General features: G+C 36.1%; 2 protein-coding genes across 2 annotated transcripts in view; one reads left to right on the top strand and one right to left on the bottom strand.

Annotated features, from left to right (window-relative positions):
• LRP6 (LDL receptor related protein 6) overlaps nucleotides 1–18,086 on the top strand; it is a 166,111-nt gene that overhangs the window by 46,537 nt on the left and 101,488 nt on the right. The gene's annotated exons all lie outside the window — the stretch shown is intronic.
• LOC129517177 (bublin coiled-coil protein-like) lies at nucleotides 10,173–10,446 on the bottom strand. Its single transcript, XM_055336835.1, is given in 3 exon segments — nucleotides 10,173–10,240; nucleotides 10,243–10,352; nucleotides 10,385–10,446. Coding segments are annotated over 3 exon segments (240 nt in total).

Here is an 18,086-nt window from a genome sequence, read left to right as displayed (position 1 = left end):
TTAGGGAAATATTTCTTAAAAACCTTGGAGCATCTTTGTAATTTTTATTATGCATAGCTAATGGCATGAATGCTTACCACATTTTCTGGGAGAATGATTTAAAATACTTTTTCTTGGTGTTGGACTGTGCCAGCTACAATTTTGGGTTCAGAAAATATAGTCACAGTATCATTAGGATTTAATTGATACTTTTCCCGAATTAATGTAGATTAATTAATCCTAGAAATACTGCTTAGTGTTTTCTAGAGTTGTGTATACTACTTCTATTATTATGTGTTTACTGTGTTTTCTGATGTTACAGAGACATATTTATATGGAAATAATATTTTTACTCTCTTGTTACAATGTAGATTCTCAGTAGTTCTGGGTAGAGCTTGAGATTTGCTGAGGCAGTTGTATATGGTCCACATTTTGGGTAGCAAGGGGTGGGCAAAAATTTTCTAGAAAGGTCCAGATTGTAAATATTTTAGTCTTTGTGGACCGTATATGATCTCTGTTGGATGTTCTTTTTTCCTTTTTTTTTTTTTTTACAGCCCTTTAAAAATGTAAAAACCATTATTAGCACTTTGGGTCATACAAAAAACAAGGCACTTGAGTTGGATTTGAACCCCTAACCATAGTTTGCCTTTTTTGCTTTAGAGAAAGGATGTATACATTTAGTTGTTGATACAAGCAAAAATTCTAGAATTGGTGTTTGTTGTGATTTTTCTGCATTTCAGATGACCATATGATTTTTCTTTGACATATTAATGAGGTGAATCCTCACTGATGGTTCAGGAGCTTATCACTGTTTTTTTTTTTTTTCCTTAGTTTAATTGAGGTATACTTTTCATACAATGAAATTTACCCTTTTAAGTGTATGATACTATGAATTCTGAGAAATGCATACAATTATGTATTGTCAAAGATTAAAAAAAAACTGGACCCTAGTTAAAACGGTAAGGACAGATTTTAATCAGCAATAAATTATTGCAACATGGAAAAGAGGGCCGCATAAATGGAACTCTACTTTGATTTGTATACAAGTAGCTTGGTATTTTAAAGGGAGAATGAGGGAGGAGGGAGAAGGGGGTGCAGGGGTCCAGTAGAGTCAGGGGAGTGATAAATTACAAAAAGCTGGAAGGGGAAATTGGTCTGTGTGAAACCATCCGGGTTGGCTAACTGGCACTTTTCCAAGGCTCCTATCCTCCCACAGAGACTGGCAGACAGGGGCCCTATGTTCAGGTGTTGGCTGGAACAAACAGTAATAAATTCTTTTGGCAGCAGTTAATTTCTCAGGCAGGCATTTTGTGAGGGACTAGGGTCATCTTAGTGATGCAGCCTTGAGCTGTTAGAAACTATGTTGGTATTTTGTTCAAGTCTTTGAGGGCCAAAGTTGAGGTCTAGCTGAGAAAGAACTCAATGGAGCCTGGCTAGAGTTTAGTCAGAGACTCTGTTGATATCAGCACCGTGATTGAGATACAGAACTGTTCCATCACCCCCCAAAATTTCCTTATCCTTTATTATACTTACCTTCTTGCCCCTGATCTCAGCTCCTTGCAGTTACTGAGTTGTTTTCTATTACTATAGTTTTCCAGAATGTCATATGAATGGAGTCATACAATATGTATAGCCTTTTGAGAATGGGTTCTTTGACTCAGCATAATGCATTTAAGTTTTATCTGTGTTGTTGTATGTATCAGTAGTTTTGTTGTGGCTGAGTAATGTTCCGTTGTATGAATGTATTACAGCTTGTTGATCCATTAATTAGTTCAAGAACATTTGGGTTATTTCCAGTTTTGGCAATTACAAATAGAGCTGCTATAACTATTTGTATGCAGGTTTTTGTGTGAACGTAAGTTTTTATTTCTCTTTCATTACTCTTGGGTAAATACCTTAGAGTCAGATTACTGGGTTCTATGGTAATTATAATTAACTTTATGAGAACCTGAAATTTTGCCAAAGTGGCTATACCATTTTTTATTCCCACTGGCAGTGTCTGAGAGTTTAGTTGCTTTGCATCCTCACCAGTATTTGACAGTTTCCTTTAAGTCATTCTTAGATGTATGCAGTGGTATCTTGTGTGTGTGTTTTAAACACTGTCAAATCAGCTTTATTATTTAGAGCCACCTTGCAGAATTCAGAGTATATAGTATATTCATTAGTCCTATAGGTTGTTTCCAAGCATCATTCTAGAGATCCCAGAGCAAGATTCAAGTATAAATCCAGTGGAATCTGAGCCTTGCCATATGCTGCTTCTATGCATGGAGGGTGGTGTTTCCCAGCTTGGGGGGGGGCAGATGGCCCCCATTCTCAGGGCTGGTTAATCCCTCAGTAAAGTCACCAATTTAGGCGCTATCTGGGTTGGCATATAAGCCACAGTATGGCTAGTAAAACATAAACTAGTCTAGGGTTTTTAGACATGAACATTTAAAAAATTATATTCTATAATTATATTATTTAAAAATACAGTTCTTGGGGCACCTGGGTGGCTCAGTCGGTTGTGCCTGACTCGATTTCCACTCAGGTCATAATCTCAGGGTTGTGAGATTGAGCCCCCCATCCAGCTCTGCACTGGGCATGAAGCCAGCTTAAGATTCTCTCTCCCTCTCCTGTTGGTCCCTCCACCCATTCGTGCTCACTTGGTCTCTCAAAAAAAGTTTAGTTCTTTCTAAAGCTTTTAAATTTAGCCTACAGATCTTATTTTTTAAATTGAAGTATAGTGAATATAAAATATACTAATTTCAAGTTACAGCATAGTGATTCAACAATTATACTCATTATGAAATGCTCACAGTGATGAGTGTAGTTATTACCATCTGTCGACATACAAAGTTATTACAGTATTATTGATTATATTCTTTGTACTGTACTTTTCATCTCTGTGACTTATTTATAGGTGTCAGTTTATAATACTTAATCCCTTTCACCTATTTTGCTCATATTCCCCTCCATAAAACCACTTTTACTTTTGACACCAGTTGCAGATTGGGAGACCACGGGACTAACTTTAGGTTCAGTAAGTCACTAGGACTCTCAGAATTCACTGAAAGTTGTTTAGTTGTGGTTTATTCCATTACAAATAAAAATCAGCTGGGGGAAGAGTGCCCAGGACAGGGTCCAGGAAAGTTCCAAGTGCAGAGCTTCTAGCTGTCTTCTCGCAGTGGAGTATTTGTGTGGACAGCCCTTACTTTTCCTGTAATGTGTGACAGCATGCAGAGTAATGCCAACCAGGGAAGTCACCTGAGACTTGTGTGTTTTATTAGAGTTTGGCTATGTAGGCATATTGACTTTCTGCTTGGCTGACTTTAGTCTCTAGCCCCTCTAGAGGTTGGGCTTCTATGGAGTGTCCCAAAGCCTCTACTATAAATCACATCGTTAGCCTAGACTATCTGAGGTAGTTTATGACCTCAGATAAACCAAATGACACTCTTATCAGTGAAGACAGTCCTAGATTAGAGATTATCTCTTACTGGCTTCGGGGCAAAGACCAGACCTCTTTTAGGGCAATATTAATCATTTATTGCACACATGTGTTTAGAAGTATGTTGGTTAATTTCCAAATGTTTAGGATTTTGTAGATATCTTTCTCATATATAGACTAGTCTAATTCTCTTGTTTTTTTTTATTTTTTTATTTTATTTTTTTAATTATTTTTTAATTTTTATTTATTTATGATAGTCACAGAGAGAGAGAGAGAGAGGCAGAGACACAGAGGGAGAAGCAGGCTCCATGCACCGGAAGCCCGATGTGGGATTCGATCCCGGGTCTCCAGGATCGCACCCTGGGCCAAAGGCAGGCGCCAAACCGCTGCGCCACCCAGGGATCCCTCTTGTTTTTTTTTTTTAAAGATTTTTTAATTTATTCATGAGAGAAAGAGACAGAGAGAGGCAGAGAGAGGCAGAGAGAGAGAGAGAGAGGGGCAGAGACACAGGCAGAGAGAGAAGCAGGCTCCATGCAGGGAGCCAGATGCCAGCCTCAATCCCACGTATCCAGGATCACGCCGTGGGCTGAAGGGGAAGGCGGTGCTAAACTGCTGAGCCACCGGGTTGCCCAGGTCTAATTCTCTTGTGCCAGAGAACATACTGTGTATATGATTTCATTTCTTTGTTGCATGGCCCACATTCTTGTGAATATTCTATATGTACTTGAGAAGGCTGTTTATTCTCTTTTGGAGTGTTTTCTTGTACATTGCAATAATTATGTTTTAAGATTAGAATTATTTGGTCTGTGAGAATTTTAGAGAATTTACCAGTAGATATCTGGGCTATATCATCCTCCCTTTTTCTCCTACCATGGTAAGATGAATTTACTTTTTATTAATAGTTACAGCTTGTTCAGGTTTCTAAAAACTTGTCTTGATACAGTTTTGTAAGCTCATGTTTTTCCTATGTTTTTTGCTGTAATACTTTTTTTTTTTTTTTTAATACTGTGGGGATTTCTTTTCCCTTTATTTTTCTTATACTTTCTTCGGATTAGCTCTTTATTTTTCATCCTTTTAGCTTTTAGTAGTTTAAACATATTCATTATTATTTTTACCTGTGCCTCAGAGTTTCATTATTTGCATCTTAATAGGTTTAGTAATAAAATAATAATTGATTTCTCTGAACTGTTTTATTTTTTAGAAATGTGAATCTTAATTTCCAGACAGCCAGATACAGATTTTTTTCCTACTTATTGTTTCTAAGTTAATTAATTACAGTTACTCTGCCATATGTATATTAGTCCTATACTTAAGGTTTACATTATGGTCCAGTGTGTGGTTGGTTATATTTAAAAAATATTTCATGTGGGTAGCTGGCTGGCTCAGTCAATGGACTGTGTGTGGCTCTTGCTCTCAGGGTTGTGAATTTAAACCCCTCTTTGGGTATAGAATTCCTAAGAAAAAAATTAAAAATCTTCAAGAAAAATAAATAAAAATGTGTGTTTGAAAAGATTGTATATTCTGTGGTTTTTGAGTACAGTGTTGTAGATGTGTCCATGAAATCAAACTTGTTTATACTGTTGAAATCTTCTGATTCCTAAAATAATTTTTAATTTATTGCTGAGAGAAGTGTGTTAACAAATCTTTCATGTGGTAATGAATTTGACAGTTTCTTTTTATAGATATGCCTATCTTGCTTTATGTGCGTTGAAGCTGTGTTTTGAAATACAGGTAGATAAAGAACTTTCTTCCTGATGTACCTCATACTATTATTTAGTGACTTTATTGCTACTAATGTATTTTGCCCTAAAGTTCATTTTGTTAAATATCACTTGCTATATCTGCTTTCTTCTGGTAAGTTTTTGCTTCTTAGTGTTCTTTTTACTTTCTGTGTTTTATATTTTCTAGGCGTTTCTTTTTTAAGTAGCATATAGTTGGAGTTTTTGGTTTGAGTTTTAAATCTATCATTAAAATGTGTGTTCTAGGAGCACTTAGGTGACTCATTTCGGTTAAGCATCTGCCTTTGGCTCAAGTCATGATCCCAGCATCCTGGGATTGAGCCCCACGTTGGGCTCCCTGCTCAGCTGGGAGTCGGCTTCTCCCTTTCCTTCTGCCCTGCCCCCAAGTTTGTGTGTGCTCCGTGCATGCTCTCTCTCTTTCTCTCAAATAAACAAATCCTTAAAAAACAAAATACGTCTTCTGCAGAAGCTTCTCAGTCCTTTTACACTTTATGTTTATTGTAATTACTAATATATTTGTATTCACATCTGACATCTTATTTTGAGTTTTCTATTCTGCCCATTTCGTTTCTCTTCTTTCTTATTGATTATATTTTGTCAGCTTTTTCTCTCTACAAATTTGCAGTCTTTTTGAGAATTTAAAAAATTTCATATATTTGGAAAAAATTTTAAAATCTGAGAATTTTTAACATGTATACTTATGAAATTATTAGTATGCTTTACTTCTGTTTATTACCTTCCTGGCTTATATATATATTATCGTTATTATCAGTTTAAGTTCTGCTTCCTTGTTTCTTACTCATAAGACATTATTTTTATTTCTTTAAAATTTCCTTTCCTTTCCTTTCCTTTCCTTTCCTTTCCTTTCCTTTCCTTTCCTTTCCTTTCCTTTCCTTTCCTTTCCTTTCCTTTCCTTTCCTTTCCTTTCCTTCTTTTTCTTTTTCTTTTTCTTTTTCTTTTTCTTTTTCTTTTTCTTTTTCTTTTTCTTTTTCTTTTTCTTTTTCTTTTTCTTTTTCTTTTTCTTTTTCTTTTTCTTTTTCTTTTTCTTTTTCTTTTTCTTTTTCTTTTTCTTTCGATAGTCACAGAGAGAGAGAGAGAGAGGCAGAGCCATAGGCAGAGGGAGAAGAAGCAGGCTCCATGCACCGGGAGCCCGATGTGGGATTCGATCCCGGGTCTCCAGGATTGCGCCCTGGGCCAAAGGCAGGCATCAAACCACTGCGCCACCCAGGGATCCCAAGACATTATTTTTAAAGTTTAGATTTATCAATTCCATCTTGCATTTTAGGAACTTCTGTTTGGGTTAATTTTTCTAAATCTTAATTTCCTTTAGTGAAGTCCTGTTGGTGGCAGACTCTCTCAGGCTTTGTTTGTCTGAATCTACCTTTATTTTGCCTTTGTTTTTAATTTTTTTGTGTAGGATACAATTGGAGATCAACAGATATTTTCTCTTACCATGTTTTAATGGTATTATTCTAGTATCTGTTGCTTATTGTTGTTGAAGTGATCCATTATTACCATTACTCTGATTACAGTTTCAGTAAATTCATCTAGCTTTTTAAAAACAATTCATCTAGATTTAAAAATTATGCTAATTTGGATTTGTTGGGTTTCTTGATTCTGTGGACTGATGTCTTTCATCAGTTCTTGAAAAGTCTCCTAAAATACTGCTTTTATATCATTTTGTTTTTAGAACTCTAGACATTTGTCTGTTTTATGAACTCTTTTAACCTCTTTCATGAATCTATTTCTTTCTCTTTATGTTTAGCACCAAAGAGATTATCCAGAATTATCTTCATGTTCATTAATTATCTCTTCATATAGTCAAATATTTCTGCCATTTCCGTGTGTGTTTGTTTTCCTTTTAGCTTACCCACTGAGAGTGTTTAAGTTGGGGTTTCTGGCATTGGGTGTATTCTCTCATCTAAGGGTGCTACCTTGTATAGGTTATAGAGACCATCTCTTCTTCAACTCTAGATTACTTTTCTCAGTTTTTCCTTTCTGTGCTCAGAATATTTCCTTTAATTTTTATGGGTGCAGACATACATTTAAAATACTTTTGTAGTTTTATCTGTCATTTTTTTAGGTGCTCTTTAATTGGAAGGTTTCTCTGGAACAAAAACAGATTTTATAAGTCTTTTTGTCCTTCTCCCCCAATATTTAACCTATTTCTTTTCTTTATGATTTCATATTTTGCACTGTTTCTGAGAAGGATTAGGTATATTCAGCTTGCTTTCTGTCCTTTATTTTTATGGTTTAGGTATATTTTTTAAAGATTTTATTTATTTATTTGAGAGAGAGAGCACAAGTGGTGAGGAGGAGTAGAGGTAGAGGGACAAGCCAACTCCTTCCTGAGTTAGGGAGCCTGATGTGGAGCTCAGTCCCAGGACTGTGGGATCATGACCTGAGCCGAAGGCAGACCCTTAACTGATTGAGCCACCCAGGCGTTGTATATGGCTTAGTTTTTTGTATATTTTAAAACCAGTCATAAACTTATATTTAATACATACAAAAAAAGATAAAAGGAACAATATGATGAATGTTCTAGTTGCCTCCTTGCTTGCACCATACATCATATTTAATTCTTTAATTGTTTTGGGGGATATGAAGTAAGGTGAGACTAAAGAGAACCCCTCCCCCATGAGTTTACAAATATATACTAGATTTTCAATTTGATAAATTTTGAGAGCTGGATTAGGAATTAATTCCTAGCCTGATTCTATTTTCTTTTTGTTATTTCATCTGAAGGAAAAGGTTTATTCTATAACTTTCAGATGTTTTTGTCCTTCTTTTCTACCTGCTTTCCTCATCTGATAGATTAACGAATGCCTACTGAAACATCCTCTTCAGCTTTTTTTTTTTTAAAGATTTTATTTATCCATGAGACACACACAGAGGGGGGGAGAGAGAGAGAGAGAGAGAGAGAGAGAGAGAGAGACACAGGCAGAGGGAGAAGCAGGCTCTATGCAGGGAGCCTGACATGGGACTCTCCAGGATCACGCCCTGGGCTGAAGGTGGCGCTAAACCACTGAGCCACCCAGGCTGCCCTTCTTCAGCTTTTTAAGTAGTATTTATATAGAACTTATTAACAAATTACTATCTCACCTATTGCTTTATGTTCTTTTGTAAACTAAATCTTTGTGAAATGAACATATTTAAAATATTTTCTGATGGTTTAAAAAGTATTAATAACCATTTCTGTTTTGCTTTTTTCTGTGGTTACCGTGAGGTTTTTTCTTTGACTTGACTCTGGGTTGAAATTGGAAGTAACTTATTCTTGCCTTTTGGCCCTAGATAGTATCCAGGTAGCTCTAAAATTAGCACCATTGTCAGAAGACTGAAGATCTTCTAGATTGTATTTAATTCTTAAGATGCTTGGAGTCTCAGAAAGAAATGGGGTCAGTAATTTTGTCAAAGAGTCTTAACGTCTCCCCCCATCTTCACAAAGAGTGGGTTGGCTTTGGGATGTGTCTGTCTGTCTACTGTGGGTGTCTGATTAAGATTGCAGACCTTTCTCTGCTTGATTTATGTGGATTTGAAAAAAGAGAGTAATAAATGATGGATTTTATCTTCAGGAGTGCTTAAACACTTGGAAGTATACCAGTTTTCTGTGGTGTAATCTCAGAATTATTAATTGCTTTTTGAGTAATGTGGTTTTGTTAAAGACATGATGACTTCTTAAGTATTAATCTCCTACTTGACTGGATTTACTTGAAGGACAAAACAAAAAAAATATAATTTTTTTTAAAAGATTCTATTTATTCATGAGAGATACAGAGAGAGGCAGAGACAGGCAGAGAGAGAAGCAGGCTCATCGCAGCAAGCCCGATGTGGGACTCAATCCCAGGACCCCAGGATCACACCCTGAGCCAAAGGGAGATGCTCAACTGCTGAGCCACCCAGGTGTCCCTATAATTATTTTTTAAAATGTCAGTTTTGTGATCTTTTTCAAGCTCTAATTAGCATAGCTAAGAGTAGATGCAAGTCACCCTGTGTCAAAGTAATACAATGTCAAAGTGACTACTAATTATATTGTATATATTTTTATGAAAATCACAGGTAATTTTCCATGCCTTTTTTTTTTTTTTTTTTTTACCATTTTGGTAACATGTTCTAAACTGAGAATATAAGCTTTTAAAGGATATTTACTATATTCATTTGTTCATATCCTATAAGTAATATGAGACTCTGGTGTCTGTAACATATTCAGTGAATAAGTAAACTTAAACCTTCATTGAGGGTTGCCACTGAATATTTCTGTAGGTAAAAAATTGGATACTAAAAGCTTGAAAATTTGTAATAGAGATTTGAAAATCTATTTTCATCCTTACATATCTTTGGATATTTATACTTAGTACAACTTAAGCAGTAACTGTGAAGTCTAAAAGTCCCATTTCTCAAATTATAAAACTTTTGAGGGAAATATGGAAAACTGTTGTGTGGAAAGTAATTTATTTGGTTCTTTGTTCCTTCTTTGATCTTCCATAGATTTAAGAGCTAATTATTAACTAATATTTAGGGCTAACTGGTTAGTGAGTTAAATATATTAACACCACTGTAAAAGAACAGAGTAGTATGGATAAACAGATGCTTCAGAAACTCAGATTCCTCTTCACTGGTTCTAAACTCTAAATGAATTAGAATTCTTTGAGGAGCTTTTATTTCTTTATTTCTATTTCTATTATTTATTTCTATATATTTATATAATAAAAAATATTTATTTTTTAAAAATTTATTAAAAATATTTATTTTGTTGTCCACCTGTTTAATGTGGACACTCAAGGCCTGAGCAGAGTGGACGCCCTGGGATTGGGCAGGCAGGCAAGGTGGGTGGTTCACAGGCTCACACCTGACCCTAAGAGAAGATGCCAGGTGGTGAGGGCTGGTCCAAGGGAGTACCAGAAAAGTGGCCCAGGCAGGCAGACCCACCAGAGGACCTGGAAGCCAGCCCTTAAGAAGGTATCTAAGCCAGGTGGTGAGTGTCCAGGCCAGAGTCTAGCCCAGGGAGGCAGGATTGGGGTGGTTGGTGGCTCTCAGAGCCAAGGGACTGGTATTGCTGGGACCTTGCTAAGCTACTGCTGAAACTTAAGGCATGTCTGCCAAGTAGCTCCTGGAGGCAGGCATGGAGGTGGTCATTCTCCAGTTGGTCCAGACAGGAGTTGATCTGGTCTAACATGGAGTTGATGGCAGCATATTCTGCATATTCTGAAACAGTTCTCATTGTTTCATTGTTTATGGTGACAAGTCATCCTTGCCTTTTGCACCTGCCTCCACTAGTATGCCCGGGTCCCTGTTGGGGCCCGACATTGTAGGTTTGGATGTCACGGGGACCTCAATATGATGGAACGTGCCAACAGCTAGTGCTTAGTTGGAAGGTCGAGGAACTTTTAGATAATGTAGATGCATGGGTCCCAACTCAGATTATTTTAATCAGAATCTCTGATGGAAGAGCCCAAGTTCCTGATATTTTCAAGAGTTTCTGAAGTCATTGCTAAATGCTGCCAGAATTAAAAATTGGCGGCGACATCAAGATCATCACCACTAGTAGTATTATTACAGGTGTGTTTGTGTATGGACTGGGGAGCACAGCCCAAGAAACATGGTGCTAAGAAAAACTTGTATTAGTCCATTCAGGCTTCTATAATGAAATACTATTACTGGTGGTTTATAAACAACAAAGATTTCTTTCTCACAGTTCTGGAGGTTGGAAAACCCAAGATCAAGGTGTTGGCAGATTTGGTGTCTGTTGAGGGCCTGCTTCCTACCTTGTTGTTTTTCACTGAAACTTCACAAGGTAGAAAGGGACAGCGAACTTTCCTGGGCCTTTTTAGTAAGGGCAGTCATCCTATTCCAGATGGTTCTATTCTTATGACTTAATCACTCCAGAATCCCTAATCCCCGGAATTCCTAATACCATCACATTGGGAGTTGAGATTTCAGCATATGCATTTTGGGGGGAACAGACTTTTAGACCATTGCTTGTTAATTATATTTACAATTCTAGTTTCTGAATATTCAAGGACTAGTTATGTCGTGGTCATTATATATTGATGATTATTGGGTTTTGAAGTTAGAAAACTGAATAAATCAGACAGATTAGTTGAGTTTTCTTTCTTTTACACCTCATTGTTTCATTGTTTATGGTGACAAGTACCAAATTTTCATGTTAAGTTGGCTTTTCTGTCTGTCATAGATTGTTCTCTTTATATCAGTTTTCATCAAGATAATGTTTTAAAGAAGTATATAGATGGAAGGATCAGGATGTAATTTGCCTGATAGTTCTCTGCCAGTCATTCTCATGAATGTTGACATTGGCCCTTATGAGAGGAGTCCCAGTAGATTGAGGAAAGAGCTGTGAAACTTTTGAAACATACCATTTGTAAGATGTTTGGATGAGAGGAGTTCTAACATATGAGGCTTTGTTGGGAGAAGAGTTGAAGTGACTGTCTAAACTTTAAAGCGATGCTTTTGGGTGGTGTTGGATCTAAAAGTGCATGTTAGTGTTCATAGTTTTAAGTAATAAGAAATCTCTGTTATTTAAACAGAAAGAGTATTTTTTTAATACAGTGTTTTATTTTTTAAAGATTTGTTTATTTATTCATGAGAGACACAGAGAGAGAGGCAGAGACATAAGCAGAGGGAGAAGCAGCTTCCCTGCAGGGAGCCCAATGTGGGACTCTATCCTAGGGCCCCAGGGTCACGACCTGAGCCAAAGGCAGACACTCAACCAGTGAGCCACCCAGGTGCCCCAAAAAAGTATTTTTGAAGAGGTTATTGGGTTACTCATAAAATTTCTTAAATTGTAGAAGAACCAGGCTTGGAATCTGTAGCCATGAACAGTGTTAAAAATCATACCACAGGCCTGGTCCAGTGATGGCACCACTGTTAGGTGGCATATTTACTACTGTTTGTGCTCTCTCACTGACATGAGACAACAGATATTCCTTTTTTTTTTTTTTCTTAAAGATTTTTATTCACGAGAGGCAGAGAGAGAGAGAGGCAGATAGATACAGGCAGAGGGAGAAGCAGGCTCCATGCAGGGAGCCCGATGTGGGACTGGATCCCGGGACTCCAGGATCATGCCCTGGGCCAAAGTCAGGCGCTAAACCGCTGAGCCACCCAGGGATTCCGAGACAACAGACACTCCTTTTTTTTTTTTTTTTTTTGACAACAAACACTCCTAAAGTTGCTTCTAGTGCTTCCTTGCAAAACTGGATTAAAGAAGGATGAATTAATTCAAACTGAATTTAATTAGCCTTTGCTATTGCCCTCAACCTTACCAGCATGGATTGCTTGTAGTCCTTGCTGCTGCTGCTGTTGCTTCTTTCTCTTCTGCCTCCACTTTCTCTTTTTCTTGGTTTGTCTGAGAGGCAAAACCCAAGTCTTATGCCCCTGTCCCAATTTCAGGGGAGATTTAGAAAGTAAATATTTGGTGCTTTCTGTTTCTTTAGTTTCAGGAAGTGCCTCTGCCTCATGAAGTAGAGGCTTCTTTAAACATAGGAAGGTAGATTAGGTACTAGGTGGCCTCCTAAAATGCCAGGTACCCATGGCAGACATTTTGTGAGTGCATAATCATATGATCTGTGGATGTCTTTGCCATGATTTGCATATTGTTTCTTTTTTTTTTAAGATTTATTTTATTTATGATAGACATAGAGAGAGAGAGAGAGAGAGAGAGGCAGAGACACAGGAGGAGGGAGAAGGAGGCCCCATGCTGGGAGCCCAACGTGGAACTCAATCCCGGGACTCCAGGACTGCGCCCTGGGCCAAAGGCTAAACCGCTGAGCCACCCAGGGATCCCCTGTATATTGTTTCTATTTTCCCCCCTTTTTAGTGTTGAAAAGAGTGAATGAGGTATGATGGTAGATATAAAAGAAATAGCAGAACTATAAACTTTGTAACTGGAATGGGCCCGAGGAAAAATCTAAGCCAATCTAAAAAAGAAAATACTAATTGTAAGAATTAATGTTCTTTAGGTAGATGTCATTCTCTGAGAAACCATCTTTACTCCTGATAATGAAACTGATTTCTACTCCCGTTAGTCCTCATAAGAAAAAGCTGCTATATAATGTAATGAGCAACACCCTTGTAATGCCCTCAGTAATGATTTCTTTGGCATTTGTCCCTGCTGTATCAGGACAAAGTGCAATTTAGTAAATGCAGGTAAGATGAGCTTGAAAGGTGAATTGAGGGAATATTCAAGGGTGAGGGAAGGATTTTCCTCAAAAACTGATTTATAGACTCCTGTAATATATCAGGCAGTAATTAAAGGCATGGCTGAAATAATTTTATCTTGAAAAAATAAATTCTCTCCACCAGACCATTAAAAAAAGGCAGTGAACCTGTCTATGTATAGCTTTTAGCTTTGGGTGGTGGGATATCCTAGTATATCCTCAGAGGTGACCTAATAGCAAAACGTGTATAGAATAGACTAATTATGTAGATTTATTAGGTATAAACCAGGTTTAAATTTAGGGAAATATTGTTGCAGTAAAGCTTTCTAAGTATTGCTATAGAAATCTGTACAGTGGGGAGCAAAGGAGAGAGTAGTCCATTCCATTTGGGGAGTTATTTCAGGTTGATGTTTTCTAGCTAAGCAGTTGTTTTCCAGGGGAGGGAGACAAGGTATGGAAATGGGTAATAGCTTTTAGTAAGTAGGAACACTATGTGCCAGACTCTCGTGCCATTATACATTCAAGGAATAGAAAACAGCTTGTAACTGGAGTATAGTAGAAGAATAATGATATTCATTAAAATAAAATTCTGCCTTTATTTTTTAAGGATATACTCTGTAATAATAACAGAATGGCCCAAGAGCAGGTAAGTGCAGACCATTATTAAGCTTTTGAATGCTGACTGTAAATAAACTTGGCATTATATTAGATTGTTTTAGGATAGAGGATACAATAATATATAAAACAGGAACCTGGAATACAGAGGGATGGGAAATGTATAAACAGACTTAGTAATCTATGTGTTTGAAATGTACAGAGAAGAGTGTGCTTGAGAGAGTCATGAAATGCTTCAAGTTACGGTGACATCTGAACTCTTCTGAAGAATCAGGATATTTATCAGAGTATAGGAGGAGGAGAGAGACATTCTAGACAGTTAATAAATCATCTTTATTATACTTTGAGGAGTTCAAAATGCATCACCTATGATTTGTTCAGAAAGAGAATTGTAGATAACAGCAATTTGGGAAAGTGCATAACTTGGAGATATTGGGGGTTCCAGACCACAGCAATAAAGTGAGTATCATAATGAAGTGAGTCAAGTGAACTTTTTGTTTTCCCAGTGCATATAAGGTTAATATTTACATTATCCTGTAGTCTATTAAGTGTGCAGTAGTGTTATGTTTAAACCAACCGTGTATATACCTTAATTTAAAAAATACTTTATTGCTAAAAAATGCTAACCATCATTTGAACTTTGAGTCAGTCATAATCACTGATCATAGATCACCATAACAAATATAATAATGATGGGAAGTTGAAATACTGGGAGAATTGCTAAAATGTGACAAACATGAAATGAGCAGATGCTGTTGGAAAATGGTTCCAATAGATGTTCTTGATGCAGTGTTGTCACAAACCTTCAGTTTGTAAAAGGCATAGTATCCACAAAATGCGATCTAACACAGTATGCTTGTACTATAGCTAGCGTTTTCTTTGATAATAGTAGGGAGTCAAATTAATTTAGTATGTTACTTATTCCCAGGCTTATAAGCTTTATCTTTTAGTAGTGGTATACTATACCAGTGTTATTTCTGAATTAAATATATTCTCTGTATTAGATCCAGCAGCTTTTAAAAATTAGTCTTAGGGTGGGCGTTTAAGGATCATTCTTAGCAGTCTAACTGTCTCCAGGATTGCTAGTTTATACATGTAGAATTCCATTATGATGGATATTGTCACAGCAAAGATTCTATTTAATATAGCCATCTCCATGTTCTTCTTGTCCCGCAATAGTAGAATCTTTTTCATCTGGTTACTGTACATTTTCTTTAAAAACAAATCCACTAAAATGCTTTCGTTATCTTATTAATCATCACTTATTACTTCAAATATAATACCAACACAAATAAATAGAGAGGAAGCATGGAATTATACCAGACTTCTTCACAGTTCTTTTTTTCTTCGTAGTTCTATCAGGAAGCAGATACCTTGAATTCTCCAACCTCCTCTTCACTTAAAAGCCCAGTATCCTAACCAAAGTAAGATGGAACTGGTTCAGGGATAGGAAGAGGAAGAATGTATGAATTTTGCTTGCTATCTTTTCTTTTCACTTTCATTAAAGTCAGAATTTTTTTCCACTGTTTATAAAATTTCACCTTATGTCTGTCATGTGTTCTTTAAATGTGGCATGACTCTTATTGGGGGCTGGTTTGGTTTCTTATGCAGGTTTTTATTGCAGTTTCTTTTACCTTGTTACTATAGTCCACAACTTTCTTTTTCTTTCCTTTTTTTTTTTTTTAACTATTAACATCCTTTTAACTTTATTTACCTTTCCTATCCTACTTTCCTTTAACTTTTACACTAATTTTTCTTTTACTCTATTGACTGGTTCTTTGGATATAGAAGGAAAAACAATGAGATAAAGATACTCATTTCATCTTTATCTGAAGTCACCATGTTGCCCCTTAAACTCTGTTTAGATTCCATATTTTGTTGAATGACGCCAATATGGGCTCATTCACATTTGCCAACTCAAGAGCCATCCTACTCTCTCATTAATGATTCTTCTCTTACGATCCATCTTTCAGCTTTTGTCTTCATTAGTTCTCATCTGGAATATTTCAGAAGTTTTGTGCTTTAATTTTCTTTCTCTAATTTCTTCCCCTCTAGTCAAACCCTGTGTTATTACCTGTGATTAACAGGATAATCTTAACCACTTAACTTACTTTTCTGCCTACAGTCTTAAGTACATTCTCACTACCTATAGGTTATGTACTTCAGGCTTCTTTTCACAGCAGAATCGGTCTCTTCTGTGGGACTTCTTTTTTTGCCAGATATATGATGCAGCTCTGCTGATCTTTGTGCTGGTCTTGAATGTGTCATGAATTCTGATGTCTTTTGCATATGCTTTATCTTCTTCCTAGAATGCTGTTTCTCATTTTGGCAGCTCCCTAAATAAAAGGATTGTTCCTCTGGTAAGCTTTTATTGACAACTCTTAACATTTACTAGCTTGACTGAGTATCACTTCCTCACACTCTCATAACACCGTGTTCATACATCTCATGCTACATTTATCACTCCTTGCCTAGATCAAGTTTCACAGGGGCAGTTGTTTGCCTTGCTTATTTTTGTGTATTATATCAAGGATGATGCTTGGCTCCTAATAGGTGCTTAATACATTTTTTTTTTTTAGAAATTGAATAATATCTTGGCAATTTATAAAATACTTTTGTGTTTTCTTTCTGTGTCTCTTTCCCTTCCTATATTAAATTTGTAATGAATTTTTAATTTAAATGTTAATCAAATAACATGGAAATTTTAGTATTTATAGATGAAATTTATTATTTTGCATTTTAAATATTTGAACAAATGAAAATATCCACAAGATTCACTTTAAAATTCTAGATTAAAAATTTTTTTTAAAAGATTTTATTTATTTTTTCATGAGCGACAGAGAGAGAAAGGCAGAGACATAGGCGGAGGGAAAAGTCGGCTCCTTGTGGGGAGCTTGATGCGGGACTCAATCCCAGGACCCTGGGATCACAACCTGAGCCAAAGGCAGACGCTCCACCATGGAGCCACCCAGGTGCCTCCAAATTCTAGATTTTTTATCAGATTCTCATCTTGACAAATGTCTCCGTATCCCTTGTTGTATTTGAAGCCTTTATCCTTGAAGTAACATGACCTATTTTTAACTATTAAATAATTTTAGAGTTGTTTATTAGCTTTGATAAACAGTGGCATGTAAATAATTTTGTTCCTAAAATTCTTGTTGAGCTAATTAATTAATTAATTAACTTTTTATTTCACAATAAACTAGATACCAAATTCTTATTTATAAGTTTTATGCTTACTTAGGTTAATGACAGTTGTGAGACCTACCTAAATTATATTATACAAAGTAGACACCACCACTTATTGCTGTATCCATCTTGATAGTATACAAATTGCTTATCTTCAGTTCATATGAGTTCTTCATAATTTATATACAAAGTGTGATAAGTTCTATAGCACAGTGAAACATGCTTCAGGAGCACCCAGAAGGGAGTACCTCTGGGCAAGCTAGGGAAGACTTCTACAGAAAAGAAGATAATTTTGAATTAGCTTTTAATTATAGTTTCTTGTTTCTTTGTGTTGTAGGCAACTTTATTGATATATAATTTATATGCAGAAAATGCATTTTATTATATTTTATAGTTTGATGTTTTGATAAATGTATATCTACTATTACTCCATCATCTCACTCCAGAAAGCTTAGGCTCTTTTAAGTCAACCTCTGTTCCTACCCTTGTAACTACTGATTTCTATCACTATAGATTAGTTTTGCTGAATCTAGAACTTCATATAATAGAGTCATGAAGTAGGTACTCTTTTGAGTCTGGCTTCTTTTGTTCATCTTGATTTTAAAAATTCATCCTTGTTGAATATAAGAATAGTTGCTTTTTTTTGTATTGCTAAGTAGTATTACAATTATACCAGTTTGTATATCATCCTGTTAATGGATATTTGTGTTGTTTCTAGTTTTTAGCTGTTATGAATAAAGCTGTGAACTTGCATGTACAGTTGTTGAGTGGATATGTTTTTATTTCTCTTGGATAAATCCCTAAAAGTGAAATTGCTGATTAATAGAGTTAAATATACGTTTACCTTTATAAGGAACTGCCAGACTGTTTTCCAAAGTGATTATTCTAGTGCTGTAAGAAAGTTCCAGTTGCTTGTCATCACCAACACTTAGTATTGTTAGGCTTTTTTTTTAAATGTTAGCCATTCTA

Source organism: Nyctereutes procyonoides, unplaced genomic scaffold (assembly GCF_905146905.1).
Source record: "Nyctereutes procyonoides isolate TBG_1078 unplaced genomic scaffold, NYPRO_anot_genome, whole genome shotgun sequence".
NCBI classification, from domain to species: Eukaryota; Metazoa; Chordata; class Mammalia; order Carnivora; family Canidae; genus Nyctereutes; species Nyctereutes procyonoides.
The sequence above is the reverse complement of the archived record's forward strand: the minus strand, read 5'-3'. Positions and strand labels throughout refer to the sequence as shown.